Here is a 16898-nt window from a genome sequence, read left to right on the forward strand (position 1 = left end):
TGTACCATAAATAACCGAATTACTTACTAAGAAATCGTATCATTTTTCTAAATAAAACTACAACTTACAATATTCCCTACCGACGGGTATTCGAGAAATCATCCTCCCAGTGTAACGAGACCCCCGTCTTACGGAGTTTTGTACGTAGTTTGGTCACGCGTTACGTTGGTCAATTTCCTTTGTTCAAAACGACTCCACCCAGGTGTTCGAAATTCATATAACTCATTTCCTTATTTTTGACCGCTCCACTTATCGTATTAAAAATTGTCATTATATTTCAAATTTGGAAATCGAACGTTATCGTATAATAACTTTGAAGGAAGGTATTCTAAACTTTTTAATTATTCAATTTTCGTAGTTTCATATTGCCCGAATTATTTTCGTTGAATGAAAATAAGAAAATTATACTGGACTTTCTTTCATTTTATTTTCTATCGACTTTTTCGAACATCGCCAACCGTTCCGAGTGCTTCTTGAGTTCTTTTTCATATAAATTGACCGAGTTGATATATTTTACTACATTAATTCCGCGAACTCAGGGTGCCGGTTTCAATAGTTGTCGCGTTATACAAACATCGAAGCTGTTTTTATTTGTGCTATCACTGATAACGTATAGTGTTTTTAAATACGAGCTTGTTGTTTTAGCGTATATTATTTGCGTATTAGTAAACATTGTTTTCTAAACTTAAACAATGTCTTACCTAACAAGGCGTAAATCTGTAGGTAAAAAATGTACCGATAAAACTTATACCGTCAACAACTTACCGAGTTTACGACGTAAACGAACTATAGCGTATAACCGTATAGCGAAGGCTTTGGAAATAGGGACCTTAGCCAATACCGATGATTCACAAGTCGAATTATTTCTTTCATATTGTGAGGAGATAAAAAATATCGCTGATAGTTTTCAAGAGTCTCACCTTATCATTTCGGATCTATTAGGGGATGATGTCGACGACCTTGAAAATGAATTTCAGGAAAGATTCGACGAAGCGTATTTTAACGTAGTTGCCATTCAGCGTAAATTTTTACCGTGTTCGTCTCATCAACCGGATATTTCGAGACAGGACATTCCAACGGGTTCGCATAGTACTCACAGTAGTAATATGCGGCTTCCAAAAATTTCACTACCGACCTTTTCGGGTGCTGTTAAAGAGTGGCCCGAGTTCATCGCGACTTATAATGCGCTTATTCACGAATCTACCCTTTTGAGGGAAATTGAGAAATTTAATTATTTAGTGTCCGTTTTACGCGGTGACGCTTTATCGTTAATTAGAACGTTTCCTGTTGCAAGTGAACATTACTTAAGTGCATACGATGCTCTCAAGTCCCGCTACGAGGACAAACGCGACTTAGCTTTTACGTGTTGGCGTGACATTTTAGATGTCAGTTTTAATACGGCTAACGCTCAAGATTTTCGACATGCGCTAGATACAATCGATGAAAATCTAACTATCTTAAAACAGTTGAAATTACCGACCGAACATTGGGACTTTGTCCTTTGTTATAATATTCTTGCGAAGTTAGATACCAAGCTACGACGCGAATTTGAAGAAAAATACGCCGACGTGGAAATGCCTCAATACAAGCAAATAAGGGCATTTCTACACGGGAAAAGCGAAGCTTTGTTGCGCGATACGCACTTTACCGCTGTTACTTCTAGAAACGCGAACACTAAAGAGGCAACGGGAACCTTACAGAAACCGAAGCGACATAACGTCACGCATACACTCCTTTCTCCTACCGTGAACCCCCTTCCAAAAGGTGGTGACAAACAAGAGGTGAAACCGAAAGTTTCGGGAACTCCGAAAGTTATTCGAAAATGTTCCTTCTGTGGTGAAGAGCACCACATTTCAGCCTGTAAGGCCTTTCTAGCGAAATCGGTGGATGAACGAATGGCTGTGACTACGGAGAGGAAATGGTGCTATAATTGTCTTAACGCGTCTCATTCAGTGCGACAGTGCACATCGATATTCTCTTGTCAGAAATGCAAGCGGAAGCACCATACTCTGTTACACCGAGAGCAAGCTGCTAGCAACCCTGAACCTTCTGGTGAAAAATCAAGCTCAGTCGTCTTGCTGGCTAAAGAACCGGTAACTCCGTCCAATTCACCTTCGAATACGACCGTGCTACTGGCAACCGCGCTCGTCCAAATTCGTGATGCTTCGGGCGAGTTTCAGACATTCCGCGCGTTATTAGACACCGGAAGTCAAAATAATTTCCTCACCACACACGCGGCTCAACGGCTCAAGTTGAAGCCTACCGCGACTAGTGATGGGCCGTGCGTCCTAGGGGGTGCACCTGCATCAGTGACTGGCCAGGTCACCTGTGATATAGGTGCCAAGGACACCGTACATTTCCGTCTGGAAATGTTTGTTTCACCGCACATATGTGCAGATCAGCCTATAGGCAGACTCAATATGAGTGGATGGGATGACCTCAAAACATTACCGTTAGCAGATCCTGGTTTTGATATTCCTGGTCCAATTGATGTCTTGCTCGCTGCCGACGTCTTTGCTGAGTCACTTCTCGACCAACGTTTGAAACGCTGCGTCAATCAACCGCGTGCTCTCAACTCTGTCTTCGGATGGCTGATAGTCGGAAAAATCCGACTAGCGTCGTCGTCTTTATTAAGTGTACCATCACCTAATAAGGATGATAGCTTAAACAATATCGTTCAACGCTTCTGGGAGATCGATACCGTTCCACATTCTTCCCGATTAACTCCAGATGAACAACGCTGTGAAAATAGTTTCACAAACGAGCATTACCGTGACGAGACTGGTAGGTACGTCGTCTGTCTTCCCTTCAAAGATAACGCTGAGCCTGTGTTTGAAGGCTCTCGGGAGATAGCGGTACGACGCTTCCATGCTATCGAAAAGCGCCTTTCTCGTGATCCAGACTTGAAACAACAATATGTTGATTTCATGACCGACTACATCGAAAGTGGTCACATGTCTTTGGTGCCTGCTAAGCAAATGGGTCAAGGCAAGTTTTATGTGCCGCATCACTGCATTTTGCGCCCTGAAAGCGCCACAACGAAGTTGCGCGTTGTTTTCGACGCTTCAGCTAGAGATGCGCATTCTAAATCGCTTAACGACTCGCTATTAACAGGTCCAAAGCTACAATCCAACATTGCGGAGATTCTTCTTCACTACCGGGAGCACGAAGTGGTCTTTATGGCCGACGTGCGCCAAATGTACCGTCAAATTAACGTTGCTCCGCATCACCGGGATTACCAGCGTATACTCTGGCGAGCTCACCCAGATGAGCCTCTTCAGGAATACGTACTAAATACCGTAACGTACGGGGTCTCCTCGGCTCCGTTTCTTGCTTGTCGAACGATCCAGCAATTAGCCAACGACGAAGGTCATAAGTACCCGAGGGCTAAAACCGTTCTAACTTCCGATATTTACGTCGATGACATCGTTACCGGAAGTTCTTCGCTGGATGATGCTCGTGACATAAAATCACAAGTTATCGCTCCTTTCAAGCTCGGCGCCTTTGAGCTACGAAAATGGGTAAGCAATCGACCCGAACTTCTAAGGGATTTGCCCTCTGAAATGTGCCTTTCGGATGCCATCGCATTCACCGAGGCAGAAGACACAACCGTTAAGGTCCTTGGCCTTAAATGGGAGCCCGCTTCAGACTCGTTCGTTTTTAACGTCCAACCGTCTAATCAACCGTGTACCAAACGAACGATTCTAAGTGAGGTTGCCAGAATCTTTGACCCTTTGGGTTTCTTGTCTCCTTTGACAATTCAAGCCAAAGCCTTGATTCAAAAACTTTGGATTCTTGGCTCTTCATGGGATGAAACTCCTCCTCCGCAAAATTGTATCGCAATGGAACACTTTCTCTCAGCAGCTTCCTCAAATTAGAGATCTGAAAATTCCTCGCAAATTCACCATCGAAGGTGTTCAATCGTATCAGTTGCATGGTTTTTGTGACAGTTCTGAGGTAGCATATGGCGCCGTCGTATATCTACGTGTCACCGAGTCTGACGGCTCCGTTCGCGTCCATCTCGTTTGCGCAAGGGCGAGAGTTTGTCCACTCCGGAAACAATCTTTGCCCAGAACGGAACTGTGCGCAGCAGTTCTACTTGCTGATCTCATCAAATTTGTCAAGGACACGCTACGGCTTCCTGTTCACGAAACCTACCTTTGGTGCGACTCAACTGTTACATTGGCTTGGTTGCGCGCTCCGTCCTCTCGTTGGGTGACATTTGTCGCAAACCGTGTTAGCCACGTGCAGGACATCGTTCCTACCGCTTGCTGGAGACACGTTCCCTCTGGAACGAATCCCGCAGATATCTGCTCACGTGGGCAGTTGCCTCGGCAACTATTAACCAATTCGCTATGGTGGGCGGGCCCAGAGTGGCTTTCCCAATCGCCGTCTGAATGGCCATCAGACCTATCGAAGGATCGCAACAACGATAACGTCGTACTTTCCGAACAGCGTCGTGTAACTCTCGTAACAAATCAGACCGAACCTACCAAGCAAACGTCAATAATCGATCAGCTGTTAGAGAGATATTCGTCGTTGGACAAAGTGTGTCGCATTCTAGCTTACGTTCGTAGGTTTTGTACCAGCGTGCGTGGCACCGCTTCACGCTCTGAAAGTCTTTTCATAACGGACATCGAGTGCCATCGCGCGCTACTGGCAATCGTCAAGCATTTCCAAAATCGTCATTTTTCCGATGTCATATCGAAACTTAAGTTGCAAAAACAGTTACCTCGCAGTTTTCGCAAACTAAATCCTTTCCTTGACGACCAAGGTATTCTCAGGGTGGGCGGACGACTCGCGCGCTCCGGTTTGGAATTCGAACATAAGCACCCTGCGCTATTGCCCAGAAAGTGTGTACTTACGACACGCGTTATCGAATTCGTCCATCGGAAAAACCTTCATCCTGGTATAAATACGACTCATTATTTAGTCCTGCAGCAATTCTGGATAATCTCGGCTAGGCGAGCGATACGACACCAACTTTCAAAATGCATCCGATGCTACCGTCTGCATCCGCAGCCTCTGCAACCATTTATGAGCGACCTTCCTGCCTTCCGAGTCAATCAGGCTAAACCGTTTTCCGTGGTCGGCGTTGATTTCGGTGGCCCGTTTCGCATCAAACTCGGATCCCATCGCGGTGCGAAAATTGATAAGGCCTACCTATGCCTGTTTGTATGTTTAAGCACAAAAGCCGTGCACTTGGAGGTAGTGTCAACGCTATCAACCGATGGCTTCATCGCAGCTCTACGTCGTTTCGTTTCCCGTCGTGGCCGTTGTAACGTCATACATTCGGATTGTGGTACTAACTTTGTCGGGGCGAGCTCACAACTAGCGGCGTGTATCGAGCGAGCCTCGCACGCAGAGCGTATCGCTTTCAAACGCAACCCCCCGTCCGCTCCACACTTTGGAGGGATATGGGAGATCCAGATTAAGGCCGCCAAGACACATTTATATCGCATCGTTGGCGACCAGATCTTAACTTTCGAACAATTATTGACATACTTCGCTCAAATAGAATCGATTTTGAACTCAAGGCCTTTGTGTCCATTAAGTTCCGACCCTAATGATCTGAACGTCCTCACACCCGGTCACTTTTTGACATTAGAGCCACTGACCGCAGTTCCAGACTCTGACTACACGGACGTTAAACTTAATCGACTAAACCGGTGGCAACTCATACAAGCGTTCCAACAGCAGTTCTGGAAACGCTGGCAAAATGAGTACCTACATGCTTTAACTCAGCGGGCAAAATGGACCAAAGACTCGACACCGTTAACCGTAAATTCACTCGTGCTTATTAAAGACGAGAACCGACCTCCTCTTCATTGGCCGTTAGGACGAATCGTTTCTCTCCATAATGGACCTGATGGAGTAGTTCGGGTGGCTACCGTGAGAACCGCGAAGGATAACTTAGTCAAAAGGCCCCTGGTCAAACTATGTCCTCTTCCATCCGAATAATAACTCCAAAATACTAGTACCTAGTTTTAAGATTAGTTTCGTAAATCGTAGTCTTATCAATATTAGTTAAGTAACGTTTTCATTTTCATCGGGAAAATCCCATTGGTATTTTGGTGGGCGGAATGTTCCGTTCTTAACGTTTAGTTTTAAATAATTAATCATATTCCGCGCGCTTCAGACCGTTTATCGATGCAATGTCAAAACGCACTTCACAGCGATGCAATACTGAAATTTAAGCCAATAGGATCGCCCGAAAATGATCGGACGACATGCTAGGGACAGCCATCAGCAGAGCGCCTCTGGTGGCGAAAAGGGGAACTAACGAAACGCACAAGGCGTGCGGATCGACCGCTACCGATTTAAATCGTTTTTTATGGTTTAAGCAACGAAACCTAAGTGTTTTAGTGTTCTATCGCGCGTGACAAAAGGCCTAAGACTATTAACCGTACCGCCGGCCGGCGTGTGAAAGAAGAAAAGGTGATAAACGTAAGAAGAACCAGTCACATCGAGAGGATTCCACCATTGCTGCAACCTCAGGTTAGTCCCGTGCATGATAATCCTGTTGGACTGAATTTCTCTTGTTGTATCGCTTGTTACCGGCGAGTGTAGATATTTATGCTCGATCCAGTATGTTACGGATTGGCATTGCATCTTTATTAAAACCGCGCTAATTTGTAACAGTACATATGGCTCCTTAAATTTTCGATACAATTACGTAATATGCTAATTATCGCACTAGTGTCGTAAATTAGTGCCATATGTACTGTAAATATATTTTTAATACAGTTGCTCATAAAGTGCTACTTAACGTAGCAAAGTTGTTTTTTGCGAACTAGTGCTTTTTACGTTGCCAACTTTTTAAACTTATTTCTGTTCGTAAACCATACGTCCACACTCCACAAAGGATACCCAAAAACTTTAAATATATTTTAATTTTATCATTACACGTTTATTACGTCCAAAAACATTATTACACGATATAAATTAAAACATTTTTTTAATTATTGGCTGAATGAAACTATCATTGCCACGTTGGCTATAGTTAACAGAAAAAATGAAAAAGTAAAACCGGCGCCGCCATTTTCAGTATTTTCACTTAAAATTTAGTTGCATCAAAATAATTCAACTGAAATTGCAACTGTGAGAGTGTTTTGTATGAAATGAGTTGTTGAGATTAACAGCTAGATTCGAAGAATGAGATACGATAAGGATAAGTTCTGCAGTGGCAGCATGGTTCCATTTTTATCGCTTTTCACTATGTCCATCACTTTCGCGCTTACATACTTGTTAGAACGTGATAGGCATCGTGACAAATGATAAAGAGCCGACCATCTTAGCCCTACTGCGGCTGTATCATGGTCGCATTTTTATCACTTGTCATATTATGCGTCACTCTCGCACTTGCATACTTGTTAGAACGTGACAGGCATGATGACAGATGATAAAACACCGACCATATTAGCCCTACTGGTTTAGATAAGTTCTCATTTAGATATCGTTTGTATGTCGTATAGTTGACAGAAACCGCTCGATTCGGGCAATCAATGTCACTTTACGTCAAAAATATCGTAGATAGATCTTAGAGACATGTCGTTTAGCTATCGATCTTTTAAAGATCTTTCCATTTTCTTAATCGTGTCTTAATCATTATTCGAATCGCGCCGTAATTTTTTCCATGTAATTCAGCGCTAAACTTAGTGTATTGTGCTGAATTAACAATATCATCAAGTTCAAGGGAAAATTCGTAACTGTAAGCTCTGTAAGTGTAATACTCACGTAACTAATATTTGTTTTATTGTGATTTTTTCTCAAATGCATTAAAAATGTCGTTCATTTCACGAGTCCCATGTCTTTCCTTCGCCTACGGCTGAATTGGATGTAGCCGCAATAGACCGCAATGTAACTATTTTTTTATACCACGTCAGTGGCAAACTAGCATACGGCCCGTCTGATGGTAAGCAGTCACCGTAGACTACGGACGCCTGCAACTTCAGAGATGTTACATGCGCGTTGCCGACCCTTTAAAAACCTGTAGTCTCCTTTTTTGAAGAACCTCATACCGTAGACCCCCGGGAAAACCTCGATACGGAGCTCATTCCAAAGCCGCAGCGTCCGCGGGAGGAAATTCCTCTTAAACCGCACAGTGCGCGACCATTGAGGTTCTAGGGTGTAAGGATGAACACTCGACGCCCAGCGGTGCGGTAGTAGAATGGTAAGTAAGAATGGTGGTAGAGCGGTAGGTGGTAGGTTTATCTTTCTTTAGATATATAATTCATGTGTATAGGACCGCCAAAATTAGTTTTGCCAAACCTACTCGTTGGATGGCAGTCAAAAATAAGGGTGTTACTGAAAAGTATCCTAAGTTTGAAGGGTGTTGGCTGAAGTACAGACTTGTTGGAGAACTAAATGCTGGTGATAAAATAACGTTCTAATAATGTAGTTTTATACAAATTTTATTAATGTGGCACTGATTTTTACTCCTCTTGTGAAGTATGATTTTTCACAATCCAGCCACGTATTCGCATCTGACGATAATCCCAAAGTAAACAAGTAGTAAATAAAGTATTGATCTAAATTTTTAAATAGTACTCGTAATATTACATGGTCAATATTTTTTAATTAAAAGCTTTGTATTACATTTTATCAGTCAAAACCTTCGTGAGACAACTTATGACCTGACTAAATACATGGCACTGTCTAATTGTTCTACATATAGTAGATACATATCTGTTTTAGTTAAGTTATTAGAGATTGGTAGATAATTTTGAGGCATAGTTTGATCCGTCACTTTTGATGCTGACTTACCTACATAAAGAACACAATATTTTAGTTTATGAGTATGACTAATAAATTTTATATATAATGAAATATTACTAAAATATATTAATAAATACTAACTTCAGTAGGTATCATTGTGTGACTATTTAAATGAAACAGAAATATAACGATACTATGACGCGTATTCCTGAAGATAACTATTCGGTTTACATCATTTCATGAGTGATGAATGACGCAATTAAATAAATTAACTATTATTACACAACAAGGGAAAATAAAACTGATGATTTTAATTAGTATAAATCCTCTACGTGTTTTTTGATTGGTCGTTAGGTATGTAAGTTAACTTTTCATCTCTGCCGGGGATAGAAATACCTTGAGCGGTATTCGAACTTTCAAAATCATTCTTGATTTTATTTTCAGTTGATATGACATGCAATACCGGTAAACTGGGGTTGTTCAACGTTCGTTAATCAACGATCTTTAAACTATAAGAAATTATTTTCTTAACACTTTCGTATAATCAAATATTGTGAGCTCACGTTGAAAATCATAAATCGATATTTCTCAAAAATCTTTTATCAATGTTACAGTTTATGGTAACGACATTACCTACATCCTATCTCCCTAATAATATTTAATTGCGAGCGAGTAATTTAAAAATCGAATTAAAATATAATATTGCGTTTCGTTGTGACTCTTGTTTTTTTATGTTGCACTTAGCCACAACACAAATCTTACTGAACTTATGGGACTAGGTTGATTTGTGTAAGATTTTACCATAATATTTATTAATTTTTATAGGGTTAAATAAAGTAATTAGTAATGTTGGGTCTTACTTCACCGTAGCCCAATGATTACGGTATTAACTGATGATTATGGGGTTTTTGCTAAAGGACACAAGGAAAATTTATACTGTTGGAGGATAATGTCAATGTAAATCCTCGAACAAGTAAAAAGTTCGTAGTTCGTTTGCCAGTCAGTAATTAATATCATGATAGGAAGGATGTATAGGTTGTTTTTGATATACAGTATTGTTAATTTATCACCGACCGTATCGTCAAGTGATGGAAATGTTATAACAAGTGCCCCTGAGTCCTGTGCATCCAGTCCTGAACAAGGTAATATTTCTATCTACTTTGAATCTTAAATAAGAATTTTAAAACACAAAGTTGACTTTGTAATTCTGGTCTTTGACATCCAGAATAGGAAAAACGGGTCTCATAGGCTAGTTTTGCATAGGTATCTACAGAAACCTCACAAATAATTACGCAATATAGTGTTCCGTCACTTTATTTATTCTAATTCCTCTATTTCAGGAAACGGCAACATACCGGCGTATTCTTTGTACATATTGGGAACTATATCAATACTCTTACTTATAGCATTGATAGCATTAATATTATACGTCTTTTTAAGGCCGAAGTTCCAGAAGTTCCATATAACCACACAGCTGGAGAATGGTGCCCAGTGCCCGACGTGTCAGAAAACGTCTGGTTCAAAAAGGGAAAGTGAAAATAACCAATCGATAATACGAATAGAGAGTAAATCTATTACAACAAATGATTTTACAACAAACACTCTTCGCAGTCTTAAGAAACTAGAAGCATCAAGTGACAAGTCTCCAAAGTTTACTAAAGGTGTCGCTAAAGATTTATCTTATATTTTACCTAACCAGATCACGTCAATTTGTAAAGAAGTGTTAAAACGTACTAATGAGAACGATTTATCAAGCAGTCTTCAAAAAATAGATCAATTAGTGAATGAAGGAAAGCTCCAGGAAGCCACATCTTCTAAATGTGCATCAATTGCATCTTTAGATACTTATGACACCCTTCCAAAAACCTACTGTGGTAGAAAGCTCAATAAACAGAGAGGTGGAAATATCAAGACTAGTGGCAAAGTAAAACCAAAATCAAACTGTGAAATATATGACTTTCCTAAAGAACAAAATTCATTATACGATTTTCCGAAACGAGGTGATGGTGTTAAAATTAGTAATATTAGTGACAACAATCCAAAATCCAATTTGGAAATATATGACTTTCCTAAAGAACATAATTCTGTTCGCCATTTACCGAAGTCAAATGATGGTTCAAGTGATCGAAATCCTGGAATATATGACTTTCCTCCACCATCTAAACATTTAAAGTCGAAATGTAAAACACCAGACTATGGTCAGACAGAGGATAAGTCATTCAAGCAAAGTGTTATTCGACCCGAATCTATAGATGACAGTACAGATAACATTTACATGAACGCAAATGACATAGAAATGTTATAAAATATTATGACAATAATATGTACTTTGCCAGTTTACGTAGAAGTTGGTTAGTTGGCAGCGATTTTGACAGCCCAGACAGTGCAAGTGTTATTTTAAACGTCAAACTTCTATGAAATTATAAGACGTTTACTTAATACTTGCACAGCCTGGGCTATCAAAATCGCTGCTAACTTAGCTTGGTCTGACTATAGTAGTAACGTATGTAACGTCCTAATTTAAGCGTTTAAGAACCCGTTGTACAACAAGTATCTCAAAAGCTTAAAATCTTGTTAGTGTTAATTATAGGAAAGGATTACATATATACACATACATAGAATGTGTATAATTGACACAACCTTGGCATTAACTTGGCATTACTAACACGATATGAATTTTGTTCGACATAAATGATTTTTGATTGATTTGATTTATGATCCATAAGTGAAACTATGTCTACCTGTGTCTCACCTATTTTCATAAATATTAATTTTGTTTAATATTGTATTACTACTAAAATTAAATTCAGGAACTTAAATAGACTAGCCTGGTAAGTTTGAAACCTCCTCGAATTTTGCCCCGCCTACCATTAAGTCATTCGAGCAAACGCTGCCTCGCACAGCTAAACTGTGGAATGAACTGTCGCCTGCGGTATTTCCGGACCGATACGACCTTCAAGAAAAGAGCGTACTCCCATCTTAAAGGCCAGCAACGCACTTACAACCCCTCTTGTGTTGCAGGTGTCCATGGGCGGCGGTAATTACCATCAGGTGATCCGTCTGCTCGTTTGCCTCTTGTATCATTAAAAAAAACTAATTTAAAAAATAAAACCTAGAATTTGTAATACTATAATACCTATGCCCATGAAAAGACCTAACATATTGTGTCGATCTACGTATACATGCTTAATCTTAGTTTCGGCTCATAGACTCTACCGGTGACCAGAGAGCTGGCAGCTTTCTCTCGCAGCGCATAAGTATTGCCATTCAGCGAGGGAATGCTGCCAGCATCTTTGGCACAATGCCGCGGGGGCCTTATTTAGATATATTTTAATTTAGATTAGTTTTTACCATTTTGTTTTATTATGTGCTGTATGTTTCCCATTAAATGTAATTTTTATTATTAATGAAATAAACACAGTTTCCTGTAAAATATATAATAATATGTTGATGACGGTTCTATGGCTAATGGGATCCTTCTACTTATTGTTTTTTTTTTAATTATTTACATAAGAATTTAATAAAAAAAATATATCAGGAGCGTAGACAACCGTGGAAGCAACTAACTTATTTAGCATAATAAACAGTTGAAACTTTCTGTATGTTTTTTACCGTTTTTATAATAATATTGTTATTATCATATGCCTTAATTTGAAATGAAAAACTTGACATCTGAATTTCACGCTAATTAATATTTTGTATTATTTAGAATATTTAGATGTGAAAAAACCCTATATTATTATACATATTAATGTATTGTTGCATTTCTGGAAGTCCCAATATACTAACGGAAAATCAACATTCATTGAATTATATGCAATTTTATTGTCTTTATATAATTTTGTACAAATAGTATTTAAATTAAAATATCAGAGCTCAAACAGGGTGCGGAGTGTTAGGGTCAGCAACCTCTGGAGTTGCAGGCGTCCAAAAGCTACGGAGACAGCTTACCAGCAGACGGGCCGTATGCTTATGCGGGCAACCGCCACTGATGTAATATAAATAAACAAAAATGGGCGGCAAACTGCTTCTTGCACGATTATCCGAGTCATGGAAAATAAGGATTGGGTATTAAGTTCAGCCCATAAGTACTTGATAAAATTTAGGTAAGTAGGCCAGCCGGTAGCGGCGAGATAACAGGCGATTGACTATTTTCTCTTATAAGATACGTAGGTATAGCGAGCTGCAAAAGCGCATGGACAAATTATGAATGGAATTTATTCATAAAGTGACCATGCACCTGTGCCTCTAAGTCTCGATGATTGATCGAGATTTGAAATCAATTATTTGACGGGATGTAGATCTATACCCAATATTAGACTTTGCATATTTATAATTAATTAATTATTAAGATTAAGAGAAAAAATACGTATAGAGAAACTCGCCCACCGCAGCTTGCTTTTCGCAAGTCGTTGGTGTTGGGACTGAATTAGGTAGTATGTAATTACCTACGTAAGTAAGTATCTAAATGAAATAAAGAACCTATGACGCATCTTCATGAGTTGGAAGGCAAGTACTTTGAACATACCCATGCGTAAGTAAACCTTTCATCGTTCGCAATTTATACCTTTAGCTAGTCACGCACGAGGCGTCAAAGAGTCGATCACAATACATTCGCACAAATTCCTAAAAGTCAAACCAATCGGTAAAGTAATGTGGGGGAAATTGCTTTCTTTGGTTGTATTTAACATGATTTCGGGTACCTAATGGATATGTTTTCTTGTATAAGGAAAAAATATTGCTTCGGAAATGATGCAGACGTTTTTATTGGCTTTCAAAAACCTGGTCTTTGCTTAAATTCAATGTGTTTTGATGGGTCTACCAAAGTAAAATGTCACGAATATAACAAACATTTGTATCTATTTACAACAAAGGATCGATAGTTAAATTGCTAACGTTTGTGTATTTATTATAAAGGGTCATAAGGAAAATGTGAAATGTGTCATCATAATACAGTTGTCCTCTAACTAGTGAACTACAGTAACCATTTATTAATCGGTGCGTTAATTGTTCACTCGTCTACGAGTTATTATATAGGTAGTATCCAATTACTAGTTTGACTAGAGGGATGCATACGTTATTTGTGATATTCAGCATTATCAGTTTGTCATTGCCGTTTAGTGCTTCTATATCATGTCCTCCCTGTCTGAAAAATGGTAAGTTTTTAAATTTCTTACAACACTAAAATGTATTTTAGAAAGAATACATACATAATAATAAGTTTATCCTTCATATTGTTTCATATTGTAAAATTACGTAAAAGGTTTAGGTGGAGGGAGGGGGTACAGAAAATGTGACATGTTGTGACATAGGGGAGGGGGGAGTGAACAGCTTCATGACATCACTTAATATGACTTCTAAACAAAAATTGTTTTCATTTTTTTTTGTGTTGGCAGTACAGCTGCATAAATTACTAGTTTTTGCAACGGTGTATAGTTTTTATTCGTGGTTTTTTTATTCCTAATCGTGTCATAAAATTTCTAAATTGCTATTTTTATTTTTATTAAAATAATAATACTTTATATTCTAATATAATTAATAATTGCTTATTTTTTTATAATTGCGTATTTAAATTATTTCGTTAATAAAAAAGCCGCGAAATATGTGACGTCATACCAGGGGTGAGGGAGTTGCCAAAAGTGTCCAGGTGTGACAAGGAGGGGAGAAGTGGTCAAAAATTCATGTGATATAATCAGTGAATGACCTCTTTTTTACAGACGTGTAAACAACATCTTAATAATATTGTTTTATTGTTTGTTATTCAATTACAACTTTGAATCGGAAGTAAAACTTATTTCTGGAGATAAAATCATTTTTCTTCGAGATTTTAAGAAAATTACTTTAATATTGTTAACTTTTTTTGATTCAAGTATAAATAATGTTGTGTAACTACATGCCTAAAAATTAAAAGTCGTGAATTTTGTTCCAGATTACGATAGGATACCAGCATATATCCTATATATATTGGGATTAATGTCGATACTGCTTCTTATAGTGTTGATAACATTAATATACGTGTTATTGAAGACGAAGTTCCTGAAACGCAACCATAATACACAGCCTGCTGAAAATTTTGAAGAAAGAGATGCTCAGTGCCCAACGTGTCAGAAAACAACAGCGGGAGGAATTCATTTGGAAATGAATAACGGAGGTGTAAAAAATGAAAACGAAAATATTTATACTTTAAAAAGACAAGACAGTGAAGTTCTGATAACAAATGACTTCAACACTCTACGAAGTCCTAAGAAATCCGATGCTTCGGGCAATGTTTCTCCAAGAATTATAAAAGGTGTTGCTAAAGATTTACCATATATATTACCGGAACAAATGACACTAATTTGCAAAGAAGTATTAAAACGTGCTGCCAAAAACGATTCAATAAACAGTCTTCAAAACATAGATCAATTAGCGTATGAAAACAAACCTAAGGATGAAATCGATTTGAAATGTGCATCAACTCCAGCTTTAGATTTGTGTGACACTCCTACAACACCCCACAGTGATAGAAAAAATCAATCAGATAAGAATTGTTTTACAAACCCGGGATCTAGAACTTCAAATATTAGTAAAGCGGATGATGGTTTAGAAAGTGGAAGTCATTCAAGAGATGACAAACTAGAACCCAGTTTAGAAATATACGACTTTCCTAAAGAACCAAATAACATATACGATACAATTCCACGTGAGAAAAGTAAAAAAGTAGAAAATTTATTAGGCTACGTAACACCATGTTTTGAAAATGAATTGTTATCTGGACATTTCAAGCCTAAACAGGAAAAGCATAATTATGCCGAGATAAAAGATATTTCATCCGAACAAAGTACGATTAAAAATAAGTCTACAGATTACAATGAATATGATAATCCAAAGAATGCAAATGAAATAAACAAAATGTACATGAACGCGAATGACGTAAGAATACCGTAAAAGATTTGATTACAATGAAATATGACAGTTGCATTTTACATGTATCCTGGAGGAGTCGTGCTAAGTAATATATTTTAAAGGTGGAAATGTTTTTATCTATAAACATATCGTAAATAATGGCCAACATTACGATAAACTGTTTTGTTACAACAAATTTCTTATCTGTGATGATGTTGTAATTGCTTGATAACTACATCAAAATCGATTAGGTTATACATTCAAATTTGGAACATCGCTGAATAAAAAAACAATTCGATTTGCCCTCTATTCTAATATCAATCGAGATGCCTTTTTGTTCGAATTTTGACATATATCGCATGTTCATTTGTATCGAATGATACGGAAATAAGCCCCCGACTCTAGTTTGTCTCTGAATTTAAAACAAAAAAACTACTAATGCGTGACATGCGTGAAAAAAGTTTTAATTCACCGCCATTTGACGTACTGTTTATTTAAGTATACAATGAATAGGTTTTTAAAGTAACTATTACTCTACACAAGTCTTATATCATATTCATAAATAGTGACGTTCTCAATCAAAAGGTAGGTACCACATTGTTGCTTACCTTAAGGACGAAATTTGCTCGTATTTTTATACGAATAACCTGTCAACGCGGGACAATGTACCTTTTGCTTGAGAACGTCACACTTATAATATTTTGCTTGAACTTGAGCCCGATCCAGATTTAACAACTTCTTACGGTTTTGATTTTGAATCAAATATATAACAGTCACGCCAACAAAGTCTTACAATAAAAAGTAGAAATAATTTTTTTTTGGGCAGTTCCCCCACACGAACGTTGGAGATGTTTTTTTGCTTTAATTTCGTAATGTGGGGTGTCGTTGGATAGGTCTTTCGAATCGAATAGAGGTCTTCTAGAACCGTTTTTGATGAAGGGAATATTTTCGCAAATAATCTGTCCGAAAAAAAATATGTCCCTTGTAACTTTTGAATCATGGGTCCAAAAAATATGAGAAATATAAGAAATGCTTAAATAAAGATTAAAGTAAAGGTTAGTATAGAATTTCAAGGAAAACTATAGCTAACGTGATCAGTTAAGACGTTTTTGAGTTTTGCCTTCCCTTCCTAATAAAAGTGCTACAAAGGTACTCCCCTTTACTTGTTATGTACATTTTGTACAGGATACCCCCTGATAGCTCCCGTTCAAGGTAGCCTATTTTGACAGACTGGTAACTACGGAACCCTACACATACTATTGGCCGGCTACCGGCTACAATATGAAAATATTGTA

At 38.3% G+C, this 16898-nt stretch overlaps 2 protein-coding genes across 5 annotated transcripts in view; both read left to right on the forward strand.

Annotated features, from left to right (window-relative positions):
• The window catches only part of LOC133526358 (uncharacterized), a 68265-nt gene extending 52355 nt beyond the window's left edge, over window positions 1–15910 (forward strand). For 2 of the 3 annotated variants that reach the window (XR_009800717.1, XM_061862950.1), the window contains exons 1-3: window positions 9602–9860; window positions 10059–13874; window positions 14648–15910. Coding sequence is in view for 2 of the 3 variants with exons in the window: in XM_061862950.1 (XP_061718934.1) it covers window positions 13787–13874; window positions 14648–15645 (1086 nt within the window). In the remaining variant the exon portion in view is untranslated. Of the gene's footprint in view, window positions 1–9601; window positions 9861–10058; window positions 13875–14647 lie in introns of those variants that run through there. The other variant, XM_061862951.1, reaches the window with a different exon arrangement.
• The window catches only part of LOC133526357 (neuropeptide CCHamide-2 receptor-like), a 213162-nt gene that overhangs the window by 138729 nt on the left and 57535 nt on the right, over window positions 1–16898 (forward strand). The window lies entirely within an intron of this gene.

The sequence above is a fragment of the Cydia pomonella genome, chromosome 16 (genome assembly GCF_033807575.1).
Source record: "Cydia pomonella isolate Wapato2018A chromosome 16, ilCydPomo1, whole genome shotgun sequence".
Lineage (NCBI taxonomy): Eukaryota > Metazoa > Arthropoda > Insecta > Lepidoptera > Tortricidae > Cydia > Cydia pomonella.